The following is a 13,229-nucleotide window of genomic DNA, read 5'->3' as shown; positions in this document are numbered from 1 at the left end:
CATTTAAAACTTTGCTTTTCATAGAGAATATGCATTGACATGATGATTCAGTTTATGTTCTATACAACAAACCCTAAAGTACTCACAACTGAATATCAAGAAATATTCTTCTGTCATCTCCAACATGTATTCTCCATATACAGTCTTCTCCTTCTGTGTAGAGATCAGGCCAGTTTGGGGACAAAATGACTCCTGCAGGTGTTGATAGCTCACCACCGCACATGGCTAGAACAATAAAAATGTACACATAATGATACTATATACAAAGTCACCCACAGCAAACTGGAATAATTGTTTCGTTTTTGTATTGTGTAGGGCCTACAGTGGGGTAATAGCAGAAAAGAAAAAAACAATTCTGAAGCAGTGAATGTTAAAGTTAACCAAAATGGAGCATTAGTGATATTCTAAACTTTATCCACAGACCAATACAATTTAAATTGAAATGGTAGAAAATAGTAATTGCATTCAATGTCAACTATTATAGTCTTGCAGCTGTTATGGTTATACTTGTTGAATTTCATAAACTGGAATTTATGGAATAAATTATTGGTTTGTTTGTAAGTGGACCCACGTTTTGCAGTAAAAGCTATCATTTAGTCACAGAAATACTGATATTCAGATGGAGCAAAGATTCTTTTGACATCACATGGCAAATGGCAGAGCTCCATGTCTAAACACGTAGCATATTTCTCTCAATGAAGAAAGATTTCATAATGATCTATTTAAATGGGATAATGATGAGGCACAGTGAACCATCTGAGCCAAGCATTTGCTATAAACAACAAAATAAAGAAAAAGCCATTTAACAAATGGATTGAACAAATAGTTCGCCTTTAAAGTCAGCAAAGTGGGTACATAATGCTGAAATTTCAATAAAATTAATCAACCTGTAAAAAAAGCTATGCAAAAGTTTGCAAATAAAACTTTTAAATCTGACCTACACCGATGCGTCTGAAAAGTTCTGTGCAAGAAAACCTACAGCCTCTGGGAAGATATAAATGAGGTATAAATAAATATTATACCGTTAAAAGCAGCTTATTCTATTTAAGTCACCTTGATTGTAAAGGTCAAGAGAGAAACACACGAAATATATCTGTTAAAGCTTGGCTTCTCCCCTGACATAAACATCTATTAAATGAAGTTTAACAAACCAGATGGAAGAAGAGTTACAAACTGTGAAGTAACAGTGGTTGTGCCTTCTAAAATCTGAGAAAAGAGAATAGCAAAGAGAAATACAGGTATGGGATCCATTATTTGGAAACCTGTTATCCAGAAAGCTCAGAATTATGGAAAGGCAGTGTCCCGTAAACTCCATTTTATCCGACTAATACAAATTTCTAAAAAGGATTCCCTGCAGTACCCTGTGCATGATCCAAACTAAGAATTATTTAATCCTTTTTGGAAGCAAAACCAGCCTATTGGGTTCATTTCATGAAAACATTTAACCTCTTATTTTTTTTATAAAGTATCATAACCAATATAATTCTCATATATAAATTCATTATAATAAAGATTGTTAAGGGGTCAATCACCCCTTAGCTTTTTATTCATCCAAGCTACTCTGATAAGTAGTGAAATGTCTTCAATGGTTTCTCAGTAAGTCCAGTTGCTCTAGATTTACTTGTACTAGATATTTTTGCAATTGTTTTTCATTATTTATTTTATAATTTTCAATTTGCTTTCCTCTTCTGCTTCTTTCCAGCTTTGAAACAGGGGGTCAATGACCCCAGATAGCAAAAACCTATTGCTCTGTGAGGCTGCAATATTTTTATTCCTTATCTTTCCATTCTGTCCCTCTCTTCCCTTATTCCGGTCTCTCAATCAAACTACTGCTTGATTGCTGGGGTAATTAAGACCCTAGCAAACAGATAACTGCTTAAATTCCAAACTTGAGTCCTGCTGAACAATAAATCAAATAAATGAAAAAGGAAAACCTATAGCATATTGTTTCAGAATATGAATGTATATATAGCATACTAAAAGTTAACTTAAAAATAAACTAACCCTTTAAAATTAATATTGAAGTAAGGTTTTCTCCTACTCTGCATTTCATATTGCCTCTAATAATAAAGTGTGAAAATCTAAATGCAACTATGAACAATGATAATTCATTAGTAGAGATAAATGAGCAACTAATAGAATGTACAGAATATGTGCACACTACAGAGCCCCTTTTCAAGATTGAATAGTGCATATGACTTTTTTTGGCTGGCCTGCATATTTTGTTTTGTAACGCAAACTTTTTGTAACGTATACGGCACCTCTGCAAACTGGTTCTGTGTCATTCCAGTAGGGATCTTTCATGTTGATACACTCTATGATAGATGGCCCTTGCTCCAAAGAGTGACCAGGTTCGCAAGTAAATTCAATCACTGTTCCCATGCTGTACGTAGGGTCTGTTGTCGTAAAGTTACCATTCTGGATGTACGGTTCATAGCAATGTCCCCTTTCGAAAGCTGAAAATATATTGAAAGAGGAAATATTAATTATTGGAAATTAATATTTGAGGTGGTTTTTCACTTCCTCAGCTCTAAATTATTCAATCTGGGTTGACTACATGGGGCCCTATTTGCTTCTTGTCCCCCAGCAGTCAATGGGTCTTTTATTTATATTACCAATGGATGTCTAGCATCAGTCCTTAGGTATTTTCTCAGGTTGGGTTATCAACTTATTTTACCATTGGTGGTAAAATAAGTTGATTAACTATTGAGAGAGCTTATCTTAGCATGGGGATCCCCAACCTTTTTAACCCATGAGCCACATTCAGATGTAAAAAGAGTTGGGGAGCAACACAAGCATGAAAAAATACTCCTGAGTGGTGCAAAATAAGTGCTGTGATTAGCTTCTTTGTTGACGCTATGTGGACTGGCAGCCTACAGGAGGCTCTTTTTGGAAGTTTATACAATCAAAACTTGCCTCTAAACCAGGCATTCAAAAATAAGCACCTACATTAAGGCAACTAGGAGCAATGCCTATGTGAGAATGGAAATAATTAGGGTGAAACGCAGAGACTAAGGGGCCCATTTACTAACAATCCAATTGTGATTTTCTTCCATGAATCTCCAAAATTTTGGGGTTTTCCTATATTTCTTAAAAGCTCTAAAAATGTGAGATTTATTAAGATTATTAACCACGAATACCTCTGATTCAAAACTTTGCTAAGTCAAAGTTGTTGAGGTGATATAGAAGTCAAAGAGAGCTACGCTGATCCTATTTTTTAAACTGGAAATTTTAGGTTTTTCGTTTTTAGAGCACATCGTTCATAACTTTTTTCATTTGCATTTTTTGGGGGTTATTCATTAAAACTATTTTTTTTCTAGCCAAGTGAATTTTTTTGCGATTTATTATGCCCTGAATCTGAAGTCTGAATCTAAAAGTTGTCGAATTCTTGTAAAAGTCAATGGTAGTTGTTCCTTTAACCATTTGAAGATGTTTTTAACCTTCACTGAATTTTTGGAGTTTTCGGGTGTTTGATGCTGTTTTTTGCACGAAAACTTGTTAAATTCCAGTTGTTCGAATTTGAGTGAGTGTCATCAATATTTTTTTTGCATAAGGCTGTCATAGTTAAAATGCTAAATGTTTTGGTAAAGTGTTATATTCAAGGATGTTAAATATTTAATAACCTCAGCTTTTTTTCAACATTAGCTTTTAGTGTGGCAATGTAGATGGTTTATGTATATTTTTGGAAAATGATTTGTTTGCTGTTTACTTTGTTTACTCATCAATATAACTCCTTAATAATATAAAAAATACCCAGATCCTAACCATTAATAATCTATCTTCAAGTGTTTATTACAAATTAATTTAGTAACTAAACTGGGCACATGTTGTAAAAGCTTGTTCTAAATCTTGGAACATCCCTAATCTTACTATTTTACTACAAATGTAATACAACTGTCATAGACTCATACACGAGACAATGCTATCTACAATTGTTGTATTTTGACAAAAAATCAATATTACTTCAATGGAAATCTATGACAGTCCCCTCGCTCAACTTTTGGAAAAAACAAATGAATGATTCACTATATAAACAGAAACTGACATATGTTGCCAGAGGCTGCCCAAAAAAGTTTGACGCAGTGTGGGGTAACTGGGTAACAATGCAAAGAAAATAAGGTGATACATGGATACTCAAACATATAGATGTATATTTCACTTGACCCCACCTCTTATGGCCCTAGAGAATCTTTCTCTTTCCTCTCCTTTGTTTCCTCTACTTTTTCCTTTTAAGGTTGTATAATTTGTTATGCTGTTTTTTGTTTATTATGAAAACTCAAAAATAAAATCTTTTAAAAAAAAAAAAAAGCTTGGAACATGATATTTTTTATTATTCTCAAAAGGAGCAATATAGGCAAAACTGTAAACTGTGCATTTAGTAGGTCACATGAGGTCCAGAAAAGTATTAAGTGAAATTTTAAAGAATAGATATATTGAGAAAATACAGGGAAATTTATAGAGAGAACGATTGTAATTATAATCCTGAATAAAAAAGATAATTCTTTTGTAATACATCTTGAAAATGCAGGTATCTCCTGGGCACTGGTTCAGCAAAAAAGTTTTATGGAATTCAGAGATCAGCAACTAAATTATATAAAGGAAAAGAACATTTAAGGTTGAAATAGTTCTAAAGAGAATATAAAAGTACTGGTACAGTTTTGAGATAACTGAATACAGATAACCAAAGCTGAGAACTCATTAGGAATAAGAAATGAAATAATAAAAAATGTAATTAAAGCATAGTGCTTGTTACAGGTAGAGATATTAATGTGAATTTGTTTGGTTGGATAGATTGTGTTGATATATACACTAGCATAATTACATTAGAATGTGGTAACTATTCAGATAATCAGCCTAGCACAGTGCACATTTTAAATATAGATTTCTGATCTAAGCCTGATTGCAATCAAGGAGTCCTAGTTCACAAAGAGCCTTATTTAAAAGTTTTAATTTCCAACAGTAACAGTAGAGATTTAAATAATGAACAAACTTTACTCTTGTCCATGAATTTTAACCTCACACTGATAAAATCAACTAAAATATTTTACACAGCTAAATAGATAGGTCCCTGCCTTCTCTCTATTTGCATAAAGTTTATAGATTATTCACACTACATCCCAAACAAAGATTATGGCCATGTTATAAATGTAAGCAATTATGCAATCTGCAATATCATGCAGAAGACTGATAGTCAGGTTTGTTTAAAGGGATTCTGTCATGATTTTTATGGTATAGATTTTATTTCTAAATGACACTGTGAACATTGCACATCATTTATTCTACTATTTAAAATGTTATTCTTGAACCAATAAATGTATTTTTTCAGTTGTTATATTGGTCTGTAGGCAGCCAACTCAGGTCATTGTACCTAGTCATGTACTTTCAGAAACAGCCAGTACATCACAATGGAACTGCCTTCAGATAAGCTATAGTTTCTCCTACTCAATGTAACTGAAGGAGTCACGATTTAGGTTAGGCAGACTCAGACTTTTAGTACTGAGTGCTGTTGTCACATCAATTTCTGGGTGGGGCATGGGAGCATTTTTGCCGAGGCCGGTGTCAGTTAACTGTTATCTGGTTACCTTCCCATTGTTCTGCTGAAGGGCTGCTGGGAGGACGGGGGAAGATAGGGGGGGGTGATAACACTCCAATTTGCAGCACAACAATAAAGAATGGCTGAAGCCCCACCCAAAGATGTCATCGCCAGGATGCATTATTTTACCTCCAAGGAAGCGGTCATGATGGCTTCCAGAGCCGCTGCGCAATTGGAATACAAAGGCCACAAATATTCTATCTACGCTGATTTAGCTGCCGCCACGATCCAGCAGAGGAAATCGATGAAACCTGTTACTACCCTTCTGCTTACTCACCGGATCAGGTACAGATGGGGTTACCCGTTTAAGTTGACTTTTACATTTCAAAATCGGCAGCACACCGTCACCAACCCACAAGACGGCATGCAGCTTCTCCACCGCCTGCATTTAGCAGACCCCCCGCCCGCCTCTCGGAACTCTCCATCCCCACCTCAGGGCTCTGGTGGTCCCCCGATTGCACCCCTCTGGAATGCCAGCCCTGCCCGGGACACTTGAGTGACTTCTGTTATGGGTAATATATATCCTTCATTATACCATGCTGGGACCGTCCGGTCGGTGCCCCCCCCACAAACAGGCCTACTTGTCACCTTTCCTGGCTTGCCAGGGAGTCCTGTTTACTTATGTCGGCACTCCTACTTATAGTGCCTTTTGTACAGAGTTATGTTGATGTTTATTCAGTTATTGTGTTACCTCATATCCTTGAACTGAGTACCTATACTTTACTGCACTTTCTATCTGCTGTCCTGCTAGGAAAATGGCATTATTTTGTGTATCTCATAACGTAAAGGGATTTAACTCCCCGCTGAAACGGTCTAAAGCTTTCAGACAGTATAACCAAATGAAAGCGGACCTGCTCTTTTTACAGGAGACCCATTTCTCTAGATCCTCCTTTCCGAAATACTTTCATCATGCTTACCGTAGGGTGTACCTTGCCTCTTCTGAGACTAAACATGGGGGGGTTGCCATATGTGTCCATAATAGAGTTAATTTCCGTTTGGACTCGGCCAAAGCTGACCTAGAAGGGAGATATTTGATCCTTAATGGTTACATACAAGATTCATTGGTAACGTTGGCAGTGGTGTACGGTCCTAATGATAACCAGAAAACTTTCTATAACAAATTTTTCCCCCTCTTAGAGGAATTCAGCAGCGGTCCCATTTTGCTTGGAGGGGACTTTAATGAGGTTGCTCACCCCGTTAATGACAGACTAACTACTGCTACCTCACAATTTGCTAACTCCAGGAAACCGCACTACTTTGCTAAACTGTTAGAAAGGAATAGACTAGTTGATGTTTGGCGTGAATGCCATCCCCGACTCAGGGACTATACTTATTTCTCCCCCCCCCATAACTCAAATTCCAGGATAGATATGTTTGTCTTAGATCAGAAGTTGCTGCCTCAAGTCGCTCAGTCTAATATCCGTTCTTGCGTTTTGTCTGATCACTCCCTAGTAACTTTGCATCTTTCCAATATAGTGGATAGACCCTCTACCTATCGCTGGAGACTGGACGACAGTATGCTGTCTGACCCCCAGATAAAAGATACCATAGAAAATGAATTGAAACAATATTTCCTACTTAATGACACCTCTGAAGTTTCCAGCCCCACATTATGGTCTGCCCACAAGGCCTACATTAGAGGCATATTTATACAAACGAAGGCGAGACTGACTAGGGCTCGAAACAAAAAACTATCTGACCTCTCCCTCCTTTTGCAAACCAAAGAGGACTTGCTCAAACTTGCCCCTCAAGATGGCCCACTTAGAAAACAAGTTGACTTAATACGTACAGAAATAAACCTGTTATTCACTGAACGGGATGTCAGGAAACTGCAATGGGTGAAACAGAAATTTTTCCATAAGGCCAACAAGGCTGACACCATGCTAGCTCATAGATTATCCAATAAATTCCTACAATCCCCTTTTACCCAGATTAGAAATAGCAAGGGCCTGCTAACGGCCAACCCGGTCAAAATAGTTGAAGAATTTAGCTCCTTTTACCAATCTCTATACCAAACGCGAACCTTGAAGGAAGCGACTATAGACTCTTTTTTAGAGAATCTGGCTATCCCCTCTCTCTCCCACACCCAGAAAGAGTCCCTAATATCCCCAATTGATCCACAGGAGATTCTGGTGGCAATAAAAGCGCTGAAATTAAAAAAATCCCCGGGTCCAGATGGTCTCACCGGGAAATATTATAAGACATTTGGCCCCCTTCTGATCCCAAGATTGCTTAAATTATTCAATGATATTCAACTTGGCCTCCACAAATTCCATCCCGAATCTCTGGCCTCGCACATTGCAGTAATTCCTAAACCCGATAAAGACCACTCCGTTTGCAAAAATTTTCGGCCCATCTCCGTTTTGAACCTAGACATTAAATTGCTAGCAAAGATTATGGCTACAAGATTGAATGTTTTTCTAGGCCAGCTGATCCACAAAGACCAGTCGGGCTTTATTCCGAAACGACAGGTGACTGATAATACCCGCAGATTAATTAATCTCCTACACATAGCTAAATCTACTGCGATCCGCTCCATGCTTCTCTCTTTAGATCTGGAGAAAGCTTTTGATACGGTCTCGTGGCTATATTTGCGTAAAACCCTTTCGCAGTATGGCTTCCCCGAGCCCTTTCTCAATGTAATTTTAGCTCTCTTTGATACTCCTACGGCACAAGTTCAGCATATGGGCTTCCTCTCCTCTAAATTTTTGATAGGCCGGGGCACACGGCAGGGGTGCCCTTTGTCCCCCCTCCTGTTTGCCCTTGCCATCGAACCCCTTGCAATTTCGATTCGATCACATCCCCGAATTTCCGGAGTCAGAGTGGGAGATATTGATTATAAATGTGTACTGTATGCTGATGATATCTTGCTTTCCATTTCTAAACCAATGACTTCTCTCCCGTTCCTGTACGATTTGCTACAGTCATTTGAGGTAGTCTCTGGACTCAAGGTGAATGCCAACAAAACAGAAGCCTTAAATATCAATCTTCCCCCCAGTTTGCTAAAGCTACTTGAAATTAACTTCCAACTCCAATGGCAGCCACATAAGCTAAAATATCTTGGAGTGGAATTACACCGGGACTATGATTCGCTCTCACGGGCTAATTACAACGCAATATTCTATAGGATATTACGCTCACTGCGGTCATGGAGCAATCTCAAGCTTTCCTGGATGGGCAGGATCAATGCCCTCAAAATGTCGGCTTTACCTCACCTACTGTACCTGTTTCGGACCCTTCCGGTCTCCCCCCCTACGGGAATGTTGAACTCTCTACAAAAGCATATGAATAAATTTGTGTGGGACGGTAAAAGGGCACGGTTAAAATTTTCAACGGCTGCTCGACACCGCTCCAAAGGGGGGCTGGGTATCCCTGATCTGCGGAAATATTATACTGCTGCCCAAGTTGGTCAGATGCTCCATTGGCATGACTCCCCAGACAATCCGATCTGGGCCACTATTGAGCAGGATACCCTCCCTGTGGGATCTTTACATAACCTACTGTGGTCTAATCCTCCCCCCAAGCGAGGCAGCTACAGTCCGGTAGTCTCACACTCCTTGAGAGTCTGGAAGTCTGTTCCCCTTTCGCACAAGTTATTTTCCCCCCATAAACCGGTGGTCAACTTTAGCCTCAACACGGAGTTCTCACCGGGGGCTGGGAAGGGGTCTTTTCAGTGGTGGAAACTGAACAACCTCCACAGCATACATGCTTTGACCAAAACCGGCCAACTACTGGCGTGGCAACAGTTGCAGGACTCTTACCAAGCCCCTCAGTCTGAATATTTCTGATACCTACAAATCAGAAGTTATATATTTTCCCTCTGGCCTGACAAAAAATTTCCTAATCCCACCTTGTTTGAGAAAATGTGTTTACAAATACTCCCACGGGAGAAGGCTCTTTCTGCGCTTTATGACCACTTGATTCATCTGGTTCCTCTTAAGGACCTCCGTTTTATTCAACTGTGGGAAAAAGACTTGCGTATCTGCATGGAGGCAGATCAATGGCTTGATATCATTAACGACAACATACATTGTTCCGTGAACATTTCCATTCAGGAAACCTCCCAAAAGGTTCTTCACCAATGGTATTTGGTCCCCTCTACATTGGCCAGGTGGTACCCTGCTTGCTCCCCCCTGTGCTTTCGGAACTGTGGCCGCCACGGTTCGTTTCTCCATGTGTGGTGGGAATGCCCCAAAGCAGTCCGATTCTGGATTCGAATATACACGATGATTACAAATGTGACAGGACTTTCGCTTAAAAAAGACCCGGGGGAAGCATTGATCAATAAGAGAATCCCAAGGACTAACAAGTTCACCAGGAAATTATTAACACATATTTTCTCTGCCTCCAAGCAGGTCATTGCTGCAGCTTGGAAGTCTCCTATCCTGGACTTTCCTGAGGTTAAAAGGAGGCTGGACAACGTCCTAATCCTTGAGAAATTGACTAGCCACACGAACGGTTCGCAGAAATCTTTTCACAAAGTCTGGTCCCCCTGGTTATCTTACCGAAATATTTCCTCAACCTAATTTCTTTTGCATGTCCTCCCACTCTGACTCCGGGGAATCCCTAAATTTTCTTGTCCTATGCTGTCCCAGTTAGTGCAGAGATGTTGACAGTACTCACAAGTGTTATAGGCAACTGTTTATTCAGTTCTTGGTTTATTTTTGCTTATTTCTTTTCTTTTCCTCCTTTTTCTGTTTCTTTTCCTTTTCTTTTTGTTTAATTTTCTTGTCAGCTACTTGGGCTACTTTGCTATACTACTCAGGAATAATGGTTTTGTGCTTATGTGCCGTGATATTACTGCAGCCTGGGGATTGTCCAGTACCTGCAGTTTCTGAGTTTGACTATGTGCCACTTATTGCTACCTGCTGATATTTGAAAATAAAAATTTTAAATACAAAAAAAGAATGGCTGAAGTTTATCCGAGCACAAGTCACATAACCAGGGCACCTGGGAAACTGACAACATGTCTTGACCCATGTCAGATTTAAAAATTTTATATAAAAAAATCTATTTGCTCTTTTGAAAAATCAGTAGTGGCACTGTTAGCAGATGCATTTTGTTGAAAACATGTTTTCCCATGGCAGAAGCCCTTTAATAAAGGGGTGCTGGTGTTGGTGTTGTACTATTTTAATAATAAAGCATTTCAGTGGTTTAATATATGATTTCTTTGTGAATAATGTTTATTTTTCCTTTTTTCTTAGTATACTCAGTTATCATTAAATCTTTTACACAATACAGTTTGTATGCTTTATTACTTATAAGAAACAAACCCCATTCTGCCTCTTACAGACACAAACTGTACCCCAAAGGGACACAGTAGTAGTAACAACATGCAAACTATGGCTGAAAATGAGTTTGTAGTGAATATAATGTAAGGTTCATGCACAGAATAGTAGTTTAAACCTCAAACAGCTTCTGAGCTGTAAAAATGTTACATTTTAAGCAATTACATGTGGCTGTGCCCTTAAAGCAGAATCATTTTCCATATATTATTTTTCAAAGTAATAAATATGTGATTTTATTTATGTATGTAACTTAAAACTTTGATCTCCCCTGTAATGTAATAACAAAAGCAGAGAAATTCAGTCTTATCAAATATTCATACACATCAGGTTGCTTTTGCTGAGAAGGTTAAGTATCTACAGGATTGCTCGAGGATATTATCCAGACACTGATAACCCCAGTGAGAAAAAAAATAGCCTATCTTGCTCTCCATATGACATAATATACTGTATACAAATTCAGACAGAAAACTAGATTCAATTCTTATTAATTGCTTAGCTTTTTACTGGGACCAAGTTTTATGCACCCCATCTGCAGATATAAAGTGTGCCAAGAAATGCATCCAACTATCAGTATAATTAATCTATTGGGGCCATGGGGTGGCTAAATATATCACATGCTAATTTTTGTTTTGAATGTTGTATGTGTGGGTTGAGTTTGCAATGGCGAGTAGGGGCTTAAAACTGCATATTATTATTTATTCATGTGTTTTTTAATGCTCTTTATAAGCATTATACCTGTTTCTGAGGTTTATACCCTTGACTGTGCTACGTTTGATGAATATCTTCACAGCTAGGCTTTTCATATGTAAAACCTTAGCACTTAAAAAGATAGTTAGTGAAAAACCTTTTATTGTGTATTCACTGTACTTATTCTCCTTGGAGTGGATATTTGTTTTGCCTCTAGGATATCAAAAAAGTGCACTTATGGTACAAAGACAAAGAGACACCTGTACATGACAGCTGTAGTCTGGGCCCTTTCACCTTTCACTCTTCTAGTTGCTTCTCTAAAGGGAAGCGTATGACTGGGCCACAGGACCAGGGAAGAGCAACCCCTCCAATGAGTTTCCATGTTGGAAAGTACTTCCTGCATCCCTACAGAAGCACATACTTATAGGCTGGCCGTTAATCTAGGTAAAGAGGAACACAAGTCTATGCTTGCAACACTCTTATGTTAGCAGCCATAGCAGCCCAAACAGCCTAAGGCTATCTGTAGATTACAAAGGATAATGTATGCCCTACAAAATCTTCTAATAACTTTATGAACAACAATAGAGGTACATTGCCCTCCATACACTGTACACATGCTTCTCTCATACACAACCACTTACACTTTTATGCTCAGTAAATAAGTTTTTCAGTTTTTCAGTTTATCATTATTATTATTATTCTTATTAACATGCATTTTTAGAGACATATTCCACAGTGCTGTAAAATAAATTGGTTTATACAAAGAACATGTTACTTACATACATAGTGACTAGTAACTAATACCAAGGTGAAGAGGCCCCTGCCTAAATAAGCTTACATCTAAAAGTAGAATGAGTTGAGATACAAGGTGTGGGGATGGGCAAGATCAGCAGTAAGTAAGATGAGAGAGGTAATTACCTTTAAAAAACAGGGGACCAGCTTAAATCCATTTAACTCAATCTACTCAATATAGGTGTGTTTCTATGGAAAGTGCCCCATGAAACTCAATCTCTCTCGCTTATAAAGAAAGTGTGTATAATACTCACCAGCTCTTTAAAATGTAACCTAACCTAATGATAAAAACTGGTCAGTCAACAAAACAAAAGCATAACTGGCAAGTCAAAATAAAGCAGGTTCCAAAGAAAAGCATTCTAGCTCTGAGCCTTCTAGTACAACATGTTCATTTAGATGTTTCAACTTACCTTCAAAGCGAATGTTGAACCCAGGTGCATTTTTTGTCTCATCTGTAGAGAATTCAATTCTAAAACAGGATCCTTCACTGATCAGACCTTCAAATGGTACTGTCTCTGTTTTGGCAGAGTCAAAGAACATCTTCCCATTGCTGTAAACAGCTAGCCTTTAGAGGAAAGGAGAAAAGAACAATTTTTGGTCCTGTGGTGCCATATACAGTTGCAGGCAATGCTTGTGCGCTTTTTTCTTATTTTATTTTCCTTAAAGGGGTGGTTCACCTTTGAGTTCAATTTTTTCAAAGGAAACTTTGTATTTGTTTTTATTCCCAATTATACAGTGAAACAAAATAAAAAGAAAAGAAAAAAAACAACATACAAAAAGTTCAGGTAAAAATAGTAGATACAGTGTTTTATGTAATACAAAAGGTCTTGGTCATTGAATTAGAGATAATGAGCAAATTGAAAGCCAGG

General features: G+C 38.1%; 1 protein-coding gene across 1 annotated transcript in view; it reads right to left on the bottom strand.

Annotated features, from left to right (window-relative positions):
* Positions 1 to 13,229, bottom strand: part of sez6l.S (seizure related 6 homolog-like S homeolog) — a 212,681-nt gene that overhangs the window by 48,710 nt on the left and 150,742 nt on the right. Inside the window, exons 8-10 of the mRNA XM_041580264.1 lie at positions 12,771 to 12,925; positions 2,262 to 2,456; positions 87 to 225 (exon numbers count right to left, since the gene is read on the bottom strand). Coding sequence (XP_041436198.1) covers positions 87 to 225; positions 2,262 to 2,456; positions 12,771 to 12,925 — 489 coding nt within the window. The remainder of the gene's footprint in view (positions 1 to 86; positions 226 to 2,261; positions 2,457 to 12,770; positions 12,926 to 13,229) is intronic.

Source organism: Xenopus laevis, chromosome 1S (genome assembly GCF_017654675.1).
Source record: "Xenopus laevis strain J_2021 chromosome 1S, Xenopus_laevis_v10.1, whole genome shotgun sequence".
Lineage (NCBI taxonomy): Eukaryota > Metazoa > Chordata > Amphibia > Anura > Pipidae > Xenopus > Xenopus laevis.
Note: the sequence above shows the minus strand (reverse complement) of the source record. Positions and strands in the feature narration are given on the sequence as shown.